Here is a 16,676-nt window from a genome sequence, read left to right as displayed (position 1 = left end):
ATATTTCTATAGATATGTGAATTGCAGACTGCAATATGGGACTGCACATATAAGAAATGTAGTGGTTTTTATGTTAGGTGTTTCATATAAAAATGAAATTGCAGGCCCGGAATCTCACTCCTGTTTTGTAACCCCCGACACAAATATTTTATTAGACGACAAGTAGCAGTTGTTTGATGCACACGGCTTTACTATGATTTTCATGATTTTTACTCTAGTATGATGATTTTTTATTTTAATTGTTGCATGTGTTCCCATTGGAGGTGTGACGACATGGTGATGAGTTTATAAGTTAAATGTGTATTGGGGTTGAGTTATGTTTGAGTGCATTATGCTGTGTGACCTGGTTATGGAAAGGCTATCAGCACCATCCCTCGTTATCTCCCATTGTTCTCTGAGGGAGCTCAGAACAATGACATTCTGGCCAGGTTGTTCGTTAGCAGGTGGACACCTGTGGTGTTGAGCAGACCGATGGTCTGGGAGGGGGAGGGGGGATGTGATGGGATTATATTCTAATTTCATCACTTGCTGTATATAAGTTTGTGCAGTTGCTCAATAAATCAGAGTTTGTTTACCCTACACTCAAGCCTTGGCTAGTGACTGGGGAAACTGGGAGCTACAGATCAGCGGGTTCCAATATCTCCTCAGCAAGGAAGAAGACAGCGGCGGACATACTCATCCTGAGTACGGGGGTCCGTCACAGGAGGTATTTCCCCTCACGGAATAGAGGAATATCCTAATTGGAGACATAGCAGCAACAAGTTGACGGTTTCTACTTCTTCCAACATGTAGCCAAAACTGACAGCAGAACATTTGAGTGCAAAGCCAAGATTAGAGTTCTTGCAGGATAAGCTTTGAATGTCATAGTTGTGAATTAATGTGTCACCATAGCATTCAGTGATCCTCCGATTGGTATCGCAGTGATGCTGAAAAGATGCAAGTCACTGTGCATGTGCAGCATTTGGAAAACATAAACTTTGCCACAGCAAGAACACTATATATGTATGTTTATTACACAAACATGACTTTCATGAAAACATTTGTTGTTGCTGCTTTAATCGGAGGAAATCTTTTGATTCCATTATATACATATGCTGGCCATACATGGCTCGAATTCCAGCCGATTTAGCAGAAATCTGCCACAATTCAAGCTGTGGGTTGCCCTGTTGGCACCACCTGACTTAACAAACTTAATTTAAAAATCGAGGGGCCTGGATGGAAATTTCTTGGCTATTGACTGTCTGAATACAATAGCCAGAAGTGGAGATTTCTCCATTCATGCTGTTTAGAGAGGTCTATGCATGCATGGGTAGCCCAAAGCTGGGTATTCACAGTTATACTTTTTTTTTCTGCAAACTGAATGAAAAAAGCACTGTGGATGGACGCATCTCACAATGTGTGCTTTGTATTCTGACAGCAGTGTATGAGCCACTGTCAAAATCCCCAAATAGTGACGGCAGCTGATTGGCTGCTGTCACTGTTTGCTTGAAGATGTTCCATCCAGCTCCTTCGATCTTCTAATCCAAGCTTGTTGGACGGAAGGGTGGTGGCGGGGCCAACTACTGTGCACATTTTTCAGCAAGAACCGTCTGAAATGCGCATAATGTATGGCCAGCTTAAGGCTGCTCACAGACGACTAATCCACAAATGAGGGTCTGCCACAATTGTCACCTGGCGCTAACACCAGTACAGAGGCCATATTTCAGGTCTTTCAGTCTTTTCCATAGCAGATCAAAGGGTAATGAGTGCTTCCAACATTCAGTATTGCCTTCCAGCAGCGCATTTATCCGGCCTTATATCCACTCTGATTACATAACCATCTTTATAGCTGTTACCACCTAAGTGTGATAACAGCGCATCCTCCTGTGGCATACTGAACCCAGCGTATACAATTTTCACTTATGAAGTGTGGGTCTTCATTTGCAATATCTCCTCCAGTGCTTTGTGCTAATCAGAAATATGTATTTTCTTCTAGTCTGTAAACATTTTCTGTAGAATTTGTTCTGGCATTAGATAATAGCATCTCATCCTTGAAATGTTTGTGTATAATTATGGTAAGAGAGGTGCATGAAATCCTTTCTTTCTGTAGTCTGTGAAGGAGAGTTTGCAGCTCCTCGGAGCGTCTGTGTTAACCATTTGTTTTATTTTTACATGATGTGATTCAAGTTCATCTGTATCAAAGCTGACACCTCTCAATATAGTCCTGGCTGCTCTTACTGGTTTTTATGACCCTAGCAAAGTAATAGTGCTGGGAACAATTGTATCTGTGAAATGTAATGAAAGCAATGTTTCTCTACTTTATTAAATATGTGTACTTCTGTTTAGAAGCTAGTGATACCCGGGTACCGGGTTGGACCTCCTTTTGCCTTCAGAACTGCCTTAATTCTTCGTGGCATATATTCAACAAGGTGTTGGAAACATTCCCCAGAGATTTTGGTCCATATTGACATGATAGCATCACAGGCCCAAAGTGTGCCAAGAAAATAGGCCCCACACCATTACACCACCACCAGCAGCCTGAACCGTTGATACAAGGCAGGATGGATCCATGATTTCATGTTGTTTACGCCAAATTCTGACCCTACCATCTGAATGTCGCAGCTGAAATAGAAACTCGTCAGACCAGGCAACGTTTTTTCAAACTTCTATTGTCCAATTTTGGTAGCCTCAGTTTCCTGTTTTAGCTGACGGGAGTGGCACCCGGTGTGGTCTTCTGCTGCTGTAGCCCATCTGGTTCAACGTGTTGTACGTTCAGAGATGGTATTCTGCATACCTCCGTTGTAACGAGTGGTTAATTAAGTTACTGTTGCCTTTATATCAGCTTCAACCAGTCTACCCATTCTCCTCTGATCTTTGGCATCAACAAGACATTTTCGTCCACACAACTGCCGCTCACTGGAGATTTTCTCTTTTTCAGACCATTCTCTGTAAATCCTAGAGATGGTTGTGTGTGAAAACCCCAGTAGATCAGCAGTTGCTGAAATACTCAGACCAGCTCGTCTGGAACCAACAACCATGCCATGTTCAAAGTCACTTAAATCACCTTTCTTCTCCATTCTTTTTTTTTTTTAAGTAATAAAATGTAACAAAACAGACATTTGTCATTAGTGGAGAATTTGCAAAGTGATACATAAATACCACGTAATTAACAATATTGGTCTCTTTTCACCAGAATGCAGACACAATCCTGAGTAGTAACAAGTATGGATCGTAAAGGACAAAACGCAGCAAGGGAATAGAAAAACAAAACCCCCCCAAAAAACGGGTGGGGGTTTGGGGGAAACGTGAAGGGAGTATGAAGGGAAGGCGGTGCGGTGGGTAACGTTCGCGGGTGAGATCCAGGTATCTACTGCTAGCTCATAGTATAAGTATCAGGCAAATTGATACAAAAGTCAGTCAAGGGGTATAAATCATGTTCTACAAATCTAGGTATGGGAAGAAATGACAGGGATTCAAAGAAATCTGAAGTGTTTAGAGTCCTTGTATAAGATCCAAGGGTTCCATGTTTAGGAGAATAAAGATTGTCTATCTTGTAAGTAGGTGGTCAGCTGTTCCAGGTGCATAGTGTCGCAAATTTCGCCAATCCATTCACTCATGGAGGGGACTTGTGTTGAGTTCCAGTGTCTTGATATGAGAGAGCGTGCAGAGGACACAAAAAAGCGAAGGAGATTATTCTTGAAGTGGGATATAGAGCTAGGAAAGATTGAGAGAAGTGCTATTTTCGGGGGAAGAGGCTAGGGAGGATCCTGTGACCTTGGTTATGGTCACGTTCCCACGCCCTGATAAAATATGGTCTGACTGAGGATTGCACTGACGGCAGCAGTCGATAAAGGAGGGAGATCACATGTGTGGGGGAAGAGGGGGAGAGACCTATAGTCTCAAAAGACGCAAGGGGCCTAAGGAGGTCAGTTTGGGATAACAATGAAAGGTAAAATGTTTGAATTTGAAAGTATTGAAGCCATTGTCCCGAAATGTTCCCTCCGGTAGCAAATCGGTCAAGGGTTTGGGATCCCGTGTGGAGAAAGCTAGAGTGATAGGAGATGGTTTGTATTTAGACCAGGATAGTAGTGAGGATGAGATCTCGCCTGGAGGGAATAGAGGATTACCTATAATTGGGGTCAGGGGACCTAGATAGGCAGACTTTCTTTCCCATTCTGATGTTCCCTTTGAACTTTAGCAAGTCACCTTCACCACGTCTAGATGCCTAAATGCATTGAGTTGCTGCCATGTGATTGGCTGATTAGCAATTTGTGTTACCAAGCATTTGAACAGATGTACCTAATAAAGTGGAACCATACATACAATCTTAAGGTGGCCATACACTCTACAACCATCGCAAGACTTTAGTCTTGCGATGGTTGTAAAGGGATTAAAAAAACGTACGATCTGCCTATCTTGGACAGGCAGATCGCACTCTCGATCATCGCAAGCCCACCCCCCTGAGGGGCGGGCTTCCGATGACCGCAATGCTGAACGGGCAGTGTGCGCGTGCACACACCGGCCCGTTCAGCATTTATCTTCCGAGCACCGTTCTAACCAGCCGAGAATCGTACGATTCCCGGCTGGTTTTCGAACATGCTGGTTCGACAGAAGACGTGCGACCGTACAGTAGAAACGGTCGCACGTCTCCGTTCACACTGCTCGATTATCGTACGAAAAACCGATCGCATACGATTATCGTACGATAATCGTGCAGTGTATGGGCACCTTTAGAATTTTGGGAGATGTTGGAGTCGGCCGAAATTCAAGCTGTGCCCTGCTGCCACCAGCTGGCTCAATAGACTTTAATATTAAAAAAAAAACTATTAGTTGGGAGGGAAATTGTGGGCCGGACAGTGACTGCAGGCAATCAGCTACAGTCACAATTCGAGTGTTCTGACCGCCCTGGACGCCAGCTGTTAGAATACAGTATTGGCTGGGAAGATTCCTCCATCTGTATTCTTTGGGAATCAGGTGTTTTCTCTCCTGCAGCCTGTGGGGTTTAACCAGGAAAATCTTAGAAAAGTGTATTTCCACTTTTTGCAGTCAAATATGAGAAAACCCCTCTATACTTTTGTGTGTTCCCTTTCACACTGCATACCTCAAATATTTCAAATATCTTTTTTTTACCTTTTCGAAAATTGAGGTTTTTATACACATTCCAAGCAACTCTGAGCAGAAGTGAAAGTAAGGGAACAGACTAATATAAAATGCTTCTAATTCTTTAACCCTTTGTTAGTTCAGACGATAATGATAGGAGCGTATTCATCAGTGGAATAACAGGGTCTGTCTGAACAAGTTGGGAAGCAAGATCACGGGGTAGCTGTCATGAGTCAAGGAACTTTTAGCCCTTGCTACTGCCAGGATGGCTTCCTTTACCACAAAAAAGTGTATGTCTCCAGGGCGGATGGGGTCAGGGCTTTTCGGGCTCGGTTATCTATGGGCGTGACAATAACCATGTCAGTGTCAAGACAATTACCCAATAAGCGATTTAAAAAGAGCTTTGATGGATGCCAAAATGCCAGGTCAGTCCACCGATTCTGAAATGCCTTTGACCAGAATCTTGTTGTGTTGGCTCCTATTTTCCATGTCTTCTAGATAAAATTAGAGATCCTGGATCTGGACTGTGTGGTCATTAAGGGCTTGTTGATGTATGTTCATCCAGGAAGAGAATGTATGCCCCATGCCTGCCATCTGGCTGCCAACTTTTGGCTTGAGTCGTTCTTCAATGTAGTCATCTCCTTGTACGCAGCCTCCAGTCTGACAATGTAAAATTCCATGTCCAACCGTGTGGGGAGAGAGCACAGGTAGGTACAAATGTTCCAACCCTCCTCACCTCTCGGAGCGTCTGCCAGTCCTGCTTCAGTAAAGTAGGTGACTCGCCCAGCACTGGTGAGGAGGGCTCTGAGTGCAGCCTAAGCTGGGACAGAGAGGCTGTTGGCGCCATCTTGGTTTGTTTGGCCAGAGGCAACTTCTGAGAAGGCAGAAAAAATTAGCGTGTCTTGCTCACCGGTTGCTTCTTCTTCCCCATTGGTAAGAAAACAGTTATGGAATTGGGTAATGCCTGTCTGAGGATGGGGCTCTGTAAAGCTGCGCCATCAGCAAGCCATGCCCCCTTCCCAATAATAAAGTTTTCCTGCTTAACCAGAGTTCACCTTTATCGTATTCCCACAGTCCTTTACAAGGTGTGACAGGCAGAATTACTCATTGTATTTATTTTAAAGTGTTTAAGTGTTGGTGTCTGTGAAAATGGAATAATCTTACAAGGAAATACTTAACCCAGATGAGTATCTTGCACTTGGTTACACCATAAACCCAACAAAAGGCTGAGCAGTGTCTGCACCGTGTCATCAAATTGTCACTCCACCATCACCTGTGTCTATCAATAATGCCCTCAGCAAATCAGAGCTATGAATCATTCCTGAAGAATGTACTGCTCAGTTATTATATGACTAATGAAGGTATGGGGGTGGATACTGTACAAATGAATATTCAATTTCTATTAAAGCCAAGGAATTTGATGATATCCCTTCTTTTCAAATCAGTATATCCCTATTGCATTCCTGAGCTAAATCCTCTATCAACAAGTAACCCACTTTTCAAGCAAAGAGTTTTTATTATGGAACATTTCAATTGAATGTTGTTCATATTTGGTACTGATGTGCTTAAGTTTTTTTGGAATGTTTTCTGCTTTTGCCTCAATAAAATCTTAGGGCATGTTCACACCACATAAGCAGACTTAACGCTAGGGTACATAGGAAACAATTGTTTTCTATGTGATATGTTCATACCACAATGCTGCTTTGAGGGGGATTATAGTGTGTTGTGTAAAACTGCAGATGTGTTAAGTTTTTTTGCATCTCATCTCACTGCTGTTCTCCGCATCCCATAAGTGAAGTGGAATGCCATGTTGGGAAAGTAAAAAAAAAAAATGTAAACATTCTCTTGCATTGTAACAACGAACTACTCACTTCATGGACACTAGCCATAACCTGTTTTAGGGCCCATTCACACCACATCCAGATAACCTCCAGACCAGACTCTTTCCGGACCCAAAATGCATCCCAATGTATCCCTATGCTATTTCTGGCCTCTGTTCCCACCAGCACAGTCCGTTCCAGACCAGAAAAATACTGCTTGTCCTATTTTGTCTGGTCTGGAATGCACTGGAACGGACCTGTAAGACCATTTTAAGCTAATAAAAATAAAACAAAATTCAAATTGCGGTAAAATCGCAGCAAAAATGCAATGCACTATGGTCCAGATCTTTTCCGGAAAATGGTGTGAACCCAGCCTTAGTGTGCATTGAAAAATCCCAAATAAAGTTAGTTTGCATTTGAAGTTGGCGGAGTTTCCCCTCACTTTTTGTGACGGGGACAAAGAAAAGAAAATTATTTTTTGAGGGGGCCAGGACCAGAGTTAAAAACAAATTGTCTGCATCACAGGTAGAAGTAGCAGCTTTTTATCCTATGCATGAAGAAGTGTAATTTACACCACAGACAATGATCTGGTGAATACTTCACCCTTTCCTTTTAAAAGAAGGATTGATCACAGGATTTGTTCCTATTCCTTGTTAAAATGCCACATTTACATTCTGCCAAACTGCCTTGTTCCTCTTAAGATTTGGCATGCTCACCTTGGCTTAAAAAACATTTTGCCCTGAAAGTGTGATTGATCACCTGAACAAACTAGAGAACAATTGTACACGATCAGCACAGTTGCATGCCATTAAAGCTGAACACCAGGCAAAAGGTTGAATATATGAATAACATGCATATCTTGGGGCTGTTTTACCTGCCAAATGATTTCTATTTTTGTCCATCCTGTCCTGAGATGTATACAGCCCTGCCAAAAAGCAGCCAGCCTGGTGACCTGACTTTTCTCTATTGCAGTTAGTCAGCACAGCTGGGTTACCTCCATGGGCCAGCCTGTGAATGCACAGTGAAGCAGATAGAGAGAACCATCAATCTGTTGCTTCTATCATCTCGTCCTGTCTGCATGTTCCTTGTTAGCACACCTCACCGTTATCAACAAATGGCCTTTGCAGCCATCCTCCCCAATAGGGTGCAAGAATAAATGTCAATCCAGGAACAGCACGTGAACTTCAAAATAACTCCAGATTACCGTCTTAATTTCAGTACCTCCATAGTGCATATCTATAGACTGAGCAATGGCACCAGGAATGCTCCATATAATCATTGGGGGGAATTTATCAAAAGTAGGGATGCACCGATATATCGGCCGCCGAAACCTATCGGCCGAAAATGGCACCTGTCCCAGCGGGGAGGAGAGAAAGTGTGACAGCCGGCTGAGCGCTGAGGGAGGAGAGCGATGCGAGTGGCCAGTGTGTCTCCTCCCACACCGCTCAGCCTCCTATCACAGTCCGGCAGAGCGGTGTGTGGGCGGAGACAGCCTGCGCTGTCACAGGAGGCTGAGCTCTTGAGCTCTCCTCCCTGCACCGCCCAGCCTCCTGTGACAGCGTATCAGAGAGGAGAGCAAGAGCAGACACTCAGCAATCAGTGATCGCTGAGTGTTTGTACACAATTGAGGACATGGTATGTTTACTATATCCTCAATTATGAATGAATGGGAAGTGATCTACATCTCCTCCTGTTCATTCATAGTTGTAGTTATAGTAAACATACTCTGTCCTCATAGAGGATTCCTGTTCATTGATAACAGGGGACACAGAAAAAGAGATTGAGGACTCTGTGTTCTCAATTTCTTTTTCTGTGTTCCCAATATTTCCCCGAAGCCCCTAAAATTAAAGCATGGTTTCGGCCTGACAATTTTTTTTTATTTCGGTTTCGGTTTTGGAATTTCCATTTCGGTGCACCTCTTATAAAAACTGGAGCAGACAAAATCTGGAGCACTGGTGCTTGGCAACCAATCAGCTTCTCTCTTCAGTTCATTTAAGATTTGAAAATGAAAGAGAGGAGCTGATTGGTTGCCATGGGCAACTGCTCCAGTTTTGATCAATTCCCCCCATAGTGTTTGGGGTCGCAAAGAGCCCTTTCTGAAAGTTGAGTAGCAATGCCGGTATTCCAGATTGAGAAAGGGTTCTTTGCGAGCAGAAAAGTTTTATGATTATATAAAGTGTTCTTGGTGACGCATTCCTTTAACACGCTCAATTGGAGGTGCTGAAATTAAGAAGGTGTTTTTGAAGGTTTTATGTAAAAGTAATTTGTGTTCATGGTGAATCCAAGTAACGTTTAAGCATTTGCATTAGTTTGCATCCTAGGCTTCCTTGCTAAATGTTAATCTCTTTACAGTAGCAGGCCCAGTAACAGAGTGAGACGAACACACACAGGAAGACGATTGACATTGCTGAGACACACGGAAAGAACATGGGAAATTTCTATGCTCCTTGGCTCCAGCTAGTGGCCATATCGGACGGCAAATCTTGTTCACATACTGTAGCTGTTTGCTATGGAAGCAGTATAAAGAATCACCCCCAAGGTATCTGAATTTGGGTAATCAGTTTTGATTATTCGTCAGCACCTTTAACCTTCTGCACAATTCTTTTGGCTAGTGGGCCAATAGGAGTATGTGTTTAGCAGCATGCCCTGAAATAACACGCAGGGACCTCCTTACCATCTTGTCTTGATTTGTATTGTGATTGTAATGTCTTCCTTATATTGTAAAGCGCTGCGCAAACTGTTTGCGCTATATCAATCCTGTATAATAATCATCTGGCGGTTTGCCTGTCAGAACTGGCAGCCATTTGACTGTGACAGGCAGGTTTGTGCACTTCTAGGTTCCTACACTCCATATCTGGATCACTTTGTCCCGTCCCCAGTGACAAAGCCTCTAAAGTAAATATGTCCGTACCATAAAGACGCCAAACAGGTGGCTACAGTACAATGAAGGCATAGTGCCAGAAAATAGTTTACACATTCACCTATCATGAGGGAAAATAATGAATGTGTGATTGAAAGCACATACCTAGTGTCTCCATACTGCAGCTGCCTGTTCGTACCTTTATGGCAATGGCTGGTCTACTGTCGCTGAAACAGTTCTGAGAATCAGCAGTAACTGGAAGCAAATTTTAGTGAGTATGCAAGTTGTCAGGGGTGGACAAATGAATATTCGTGAGCCAGTCTGTCTAATCCAGGGGCTAGCAGGATTTCTTTTTAGGAGCTATTGACAAGAACTAGAGAAAAACTCAGAAGTTAGTTGCCAGCTGTCATTTTTAAGGAGCGTTGGCTACCTAGCCCCTGGGATTTGTCCAGCCCTGCAAGATATTGTAATGTTCATCTGAAGGTGATTTCTTTATAAGACTCTTTATAAGACTTCATAAGATTCTTTATAAGTATAAAAATATTTTACTGGGTTCTTTCAAAGCAGAAGTCTAGTCTTGTTTTAACTCCTATTGCCATATTTATAGAAATATGTATTACAGACCTGCCACTTGGAAATAAAATCTGAAGGGGAAGATGCTTCTGTGACACACAGCTAGGTTGTCTTACGTGGACACTCTCAGTTGATGATACCACAGAATAGCCCATATTTTCCATAGGTAGAGAAATGAGTGGCAGGGATTATGCTGAGGGCACTTCGTTATAGATCTAGCAAACAGAGTAGGTTTAAAGGCTTCCTAAAATATTTCATTGCTTTACTCAAGTAGATCTACCAACATCGGAGACGTTTTTCTTAACTCTGGTTATTTGCTGCCATCTGCTGTGTACAAAGCTATAAAGCAAACTGAGACTATTTTATAGAACCACCAGAAAAGGATATTAACTTTATAGACGCTCTCCCCCTTTTTTCATTTTTAAAGGAACTTGATGTTTGGTGAATTATAATCTATTAAATAGCAGGTATTGCTGTAGGTGAGATCCTGTGTACAACCAGATGTGATACATAGTACAAGATGTATGGGTGCCCTAGTGTTCAAGATTTAGAAAATACTTTATATATTTTATTGACGAATGGTTATTTGTAGTATATGGAAGTGAATCCTTTTTACTGGTCTCTGGATTTCTCATGTGATTTGCACATTCATTGTCATGCCGGCACTTTGCCCCTTTGGGAAAGTTAATAAAAACCAAGGATGCCGTCCTCCCTACAAATCACCCTAGATCACAAACAAGCAAACTTTTATTGGTTTCATCGATATGTTCCCTCTACCGGGCTCCTCTCATAACCGACACTTCAGTGAGCACAAACCGTAACACCTCAAGCTTTACTTGGGAAAAAAAAGTTTTACTATAGATAATAAGTATAAATGTTGTTATATAATGTGTCCTTACTGCTGATAATTCTCTTCCTGTTTGTGCACCAGAGCTCCGTGACGTGATGGTTAATTCCTATATTGGGGTGCATGCCCTGTTTGTCTGTCAGAGCTCCGTGACATGACTACTTCTTAGATTGGGGTGCATACCCTGTTTGTCAGAGTGGGTCATCTATGCAGAGATTATGGGATTTCAGTGTGATAAGAAAACTCTCCAAAAAGCAGCCAATCTGGCACTTTTCTGGGGTACATCTCTAGATAATCAATTGCATAGGGCAGACAAATATATGTTTTTATGTAGTGACTGCAAATGTAAACATCTTGTTTCTTGTCTTTACCCCTTATCCAGATGTACCTGAAAGAAATACTGCGAGAAATCGGTGTTTACAATGTAAAAGGGACTCACAAGAACACATGGGAGCTGAGGCCCGAATACAGGCATTACCAAGGAGAGGAGGAGAAGAATGACTAGAGTGACCATACAACGCAGAGGAACGCAGGTCACAGCCTGTACTTGCATCTTCATCAGCACAGCTAGGGGATGTAAAGAAGGCTGATTGACTTTTTTTGTTGTTGTTTTTGAAGCAAAGTAAAATGTCTCCAGTTTGGTATAAAATAATGCAATGGACATATTTTTTATATTGGGGCAGGACATTTTCCCCAGCAATAAAAGTTGTTTTTATTCATTATAAAGAGTTGAGTTTTTCCTCCTCCCTAACAACATTGTATTCATGTGAAGTGCTGTGTTCATGTGAGATCATGTGATGTGACCTGTTTAGTCATGTGACTAGTAAGGTGTCCGGGGGGAACTGGCTGCATTTTTCATAGAAACCAGTCAGATTCTTCCTTTCATTCTCCCATATTGCACGGGTAAAATGAAAGGAACAAGATGATTGGGGGAATCTTCTTTATTAAACTTAAAGATCAAGTATGTGCCCCGTAAAGCTACCAGCAGCCGAAAATGTATGCAGAAAATCTGCACCAAAAGCCTATGGTGGATGCCATTGCTGCCCTGCTTCTGGAAATGTAAGTTGCCTGACTGTCATACTGTTGATTTTGCTTTTTAATCTGCATGCTTGTTCTAGACTGAGAAAGCCAGACAGCCAGGAAAGTAGCATTGTTAGGAGCAGTGGCAGTCGTCAGGTTCACTTTAGTGAAATGGGCTTCATTCTAAAATGTTGTTGTGAAATGTATGCATGGTGGTGCTGCCGCCACAGAGTCCGTTATTATGGAGCCCACACATCCGATGACCATCAGATCCACTCAGAATTCCCATGTCACTGCTACAACCCAATGGGCAAATCTATCTGTTGTAAATGATCCTATTAATATGTGTTACTGTTTGTATTCTGTGATATGTACATGGGGGGGGGTAGCCATGTTTCCAAACACATCCTGTTCTTCTGTTCTGTAGGGCAGTGCCGGGACTTTGTATATTGCTCATCTTAGTGGAGTGCAAGTCTACAGACAGTGCCCTGCTTGGGGGTTTTTTTTTTATCATACACAGCACACTGTCTTAGGCAAATGATTGGCTGTCCCTGGTCACACTTTTTTTTTGGGGGGGGGGGAGATCAGTTTAATAACTTACCACAGCCTGTGTAAAGAAGATGTAGAGATCCTGTCAACTATTTTAAAGTGACATCATCACTCTGCTGTCCATAGCCTGTGCACAGATCACAGTTGTGGAATGGACCCAGCAGGTCCTCCCACTACAAGTTGCCTGAAGAAAGCTGCAGAGAGGCAGATACAAGACCAGTCACCTTGCACAAGGAGAGAGATCCCCAGTGACTGGTCATTATTACAGGAAAACCCCTGTATGGAAACAAACTGCAGGAGCTGTTACATGCTGAGTTACTGCACAGTCCATGAAAATGAATGGTCGGCTTTACTCGCAGTCCCCCACTCCCTCAATATAAATGGCTTAAAATACCTGGACTCAGCTTCCTACTCTTTCAAGAGGCATAGGTGATGTAATTTTGTCTCCTTGGAAAATTAGGTGAATGAAATCCCACAAGAATGTCCTTCAGCCCATTGCAGGAGCGCTTTCTTGTGGGATTTCGAGTGCTCAGCACTGTAAATAAAGTGAATCGTCTGTATTCATGGAACGTCCACTTGAAAACATCCTGCCTAAAAGCAGACACCATAGAATGCAAAAAGGATTTTTTTGCAACTAAGGTAACGCCAGGCATGTTGTGGCATTAGGCTGGACACTTAAACTTAGGCTGGACATTTTACATAATCCTTTTATAAGTTCGCATTAGGCTGATATCACAAAGCTGACACACCAGGATAAGTTACACTGAGTGATCAGTGCAAATGGCTTTTCTTTCTTGTCCATTGAGGGACACAGGAATTCTAAGACTGTCTGGTTATACTGCCATCTACTAGAGAAATGGACACTGGCATCCAAGAAGCCGCTGGCCAGCCCAGGTTAACCCTGCTCACAATCACCATGTCTCAGTATTTTGCTAGTGTCCTCAGCAGAGTAGATGTGTTTTTTTCAGCACTGCTGCTCTCTGTATAGAAAATGTTTCTGGATGCTTTTTCTCCTCTCAACAGCTGCTGGTAGATTAATGTCAGATATGTTAAATGATAGAAGTCTCTCCAATCAGCCAAGGAACGCTATTAGATTCATGCCAGATATGTTACATTGCACAAGTCTCTCCATTTGGCCACTTGGCACAGGTTTTCCCGGTTTATACTGGTGTTCTGTCTGCAACTGCCCGGAATTTCTGGAAGTTTCCCCAGTCATCTACCCGTTCTCCAGTTAGCCAAGCAGTGCTGATTCCCAGTTCATTAGCCATACTGGTGTTCTCTCTCTCCTGTAGTCGGCAGTGGCTACCTGTCTGTGCTATAGTTCAGGCCTTCTTAAACTTTCTCCACTCGTGACCTCTTTTTGGCCATTTCACTTGCGGGACCCCATATGGGGTCGCGACCCACACTTTAAGAAGCACTGCTATAGTTCACACAGAATCCCGCTATTCAGGTCAGGCCAGTATGTCTGGGGATTTCCTATGGAGCTGTTAGGCAAGAGCTGAGGCAGTTCTGTCCCTCTCTCTGAATTCACTGTTATGAGTACCTAGCTGGGTTGTGATTTCCTCAGTTTGGTACTGAGGTTATATATGTGATGTTTGCTATAGAAACAAATGTAGCTGATGGGCCATTTTGATTGGGGAGGTAAAATTCACCTTTTATTCCAGGCATGCTTTATACTGTTTGTACTTTGTATATTGGCCACTAGGGGGAAGCCCTCCTTTATTTTCAGCTATGGGCGATACTTGGGAATTGTTTCCATTGTTCCTGCCCCCTCCTTTCTCCTAGCTGCACTGGATGATACAGCTCTAACTAAAAGAGTTTGTACACACTATTACTGAGTCCCCTATCTTCCTGCATCTGCCCTGCCTTCTCTGGTGGCAGGGGGTTTAGGTGTCAGTGTGGAGGGCCTGAACTCCCAGTAAAGTTGGACTCAGAACTTAAGGTTCAGACAGCTTTGGGAGAGCAAAGCACATCAGCACTAACTGATGTTCCTGCATGTGATGAATACATCTCAGACAATGACCATGATGTGTTTGCTGTGTTTGGGGATTAGTGATGTTTAGATCTGGGTGACTCTATGCCCAGGGGATGGAGCTTGGATCTCTAAACGTCTGTATTTCCTACGCTCGTGTAGACATCTGGTTGCCACCTTGAATGTTCATGAAGTTTTTAGCCCTGCTGCACTCTTGTGACAGGTACTAGGTCCACGCTCTATTGAACATTGTGGTTTTGATAGTTCAGATATTAGAGCTGCAGAGAATTTGGAAGGATCCGGGTCCTTCAGAAACTGTTGATGGAATCGATTCATTGTCTGGAGTATCTGGGACTGGTCCTGGACATAGCTCAGCCACCGAAGAAACTTCAGAATCTCTGATCTCAAATTTGGGCTTTCCAGCCTAGGTGTTGTCCAACTCTCCTCTTTTGCATGAAAGTCTTGGCAAGGCAGACTTCCTCCTACTACAGTGTCTGGACCTAGGGGAGTGGTCCCTATGCTGGGGGTATTCAAGAACCTGTGCCGGAGGTGGAGAATGCTGGATGTGGATCTTATGGCCTCCAGGTTTAGCAACTAACTGGACTGCTTTGTCTCTAGGTACAGGGATCCAAGAGTGGAAGAATTGGATGCTCTGTGTGATCAGTACACCGAGCTCAGTGCCTTTCCTCCCTTCTACCATCTTGGTGGCGCTCTACGTGACTCGGGCTGACCCTCATCCAAACTTATGGTTCGAAAAGATCAGTTTCCATCCTTTCCTGTCCATCTACTAGATTTTATGGGCACTTCTTATGCTTTTTTGGCATCAAGTAACTTGCAAGTCTATCACTGGTCTTTGTGCTTTCATCTTTCTGTGTACCTATACAGTATATTGGACATGAGAACACCAAGGGACATTTTGGGAATAATTCTGCCTGGAGTTCTTACTTAAGGCCTCATCTGATGCCAGCTTTGGGATTAACTCCTTCAGGCAAATCTGAGCAGACCCCAGTTTTCTGTTAACCTTTCTTGCTCTGCTGCCCACCCCTCTAATAGACTGTTTTTGGACACCCTGACAGTCTAATAATTCATGTGTCCCTCACTGGATGAGAAAGAAAATCCCATAATTGGACTCTCAATAAAATAACAAATGGAGTGGATTGTGAAGGACAAAACATTACATTATGAAGATGAATATAATCAAATCAGATCCTTTGTACGTCCTCATCAGCAGTCACTAAGGCATTTTTTTTCTCTCCGTATCTCTATAGGTTGAACTCGATGGACTTTTGTCTTTTTTCAACCTGACTAACTATGTAACTATGATCCATCTGGAGAGACTGATGTCATCAGGCTTCCTCTGTCTAACCTGTTCAGCCAGTGCAGGCTATTGCACGCTTTAGGGCGAGGAGGCCTGCCGTCATAAGATGCTTCTCACCAGAGAATTATAAGGGAACCAGTAATTTGATTTTTATCTTCCCAATAAAACACTACTGGATCAACTGAAAAGGAGGCCAAGCTTTCCAAATGACATATCTTATGTTTCCAGTTCAGCAACTATATCTGCAGATTTGTAGGGAAAATCCATCAAATCTGTTATTTGACCAGTGCTGTTCATTCTTGCACTTCTTGTTTCCAGGTTATGGTGACTCTCAGCACTGGTCCAGTAAAGCCCCAGATTTCACTCTCTGACAGAGCAAGCCTATAGGTCAGATGATATGAAGAATAAGGCATGCAGCAAACAAATGAAAAAAGAAAAAGTATGAAAATTATCATTTGGTGAAAACACGGTGTTGAGATGACTGCTTGTATTCTCGTTATTAAGCCAGAGCTTCCATGAAAATGAAAGGTTCACTTAGAGGGCGGCCTCACACCACCTGTCATAAAACAATAAACTACATAAACAGTTGCAAAAAGTAGATTTTAAGAAGAAAAAAAGTGCTTTGGAATCTGACTTCC

General features: G+C 42.9%; 1 protein-coding gene across 2 annotated transcripts in view; it reads left to right on the top strand.

Annotated features, from left to right (window-relative positions):
- Positions 1–11,900, top strand: part of GTF2F2 (general transcription factor IIF subunit 2) — a 148,586-nt gene extending 136,686 nt beyond the window's left edge. The window contains exon 9 of one of the 2 annotated variants that reach the window (XM_018556615.1): positions 11,562–11,900. In XM_018556615.1, coding sequence (XP_018412117.1) covers positions 11,562–11,684 — 123 coding nt within the window. In that variant the 3' untranslated portion in view covers positions 11,685–11,900. The remainder of the gene's footprint in view (positions 1–11,561) is intronic. The other variant, XM_018556616.1, reaches the window with a different exon arrangement.
- The last annotated feature ends 4,776 nt before the right edge of the window (positions 11,901–16,676 follow it).

The sequence above is a fragment of the Nanorana parkeri genome, unplaced genomic scaffold, assembly GCF_000935625.1.
Source record: "Nanorana parkeri isolate BGI_ZX_2015 unplaced genomic scaffold, ASM93562v1 scaffold243, whole genome shotgun sequence".
Classification (NCBI taxonomy): domain Eukaryota; kingdom Metazoa; phylum Chordata; class Amphibia; order Anura; family Dicroglossidae; genus Nanorana; species Nanorana parkeri.
This window is presented reverse-complemented; position numbering and strand designations above follow the sequence as displayed.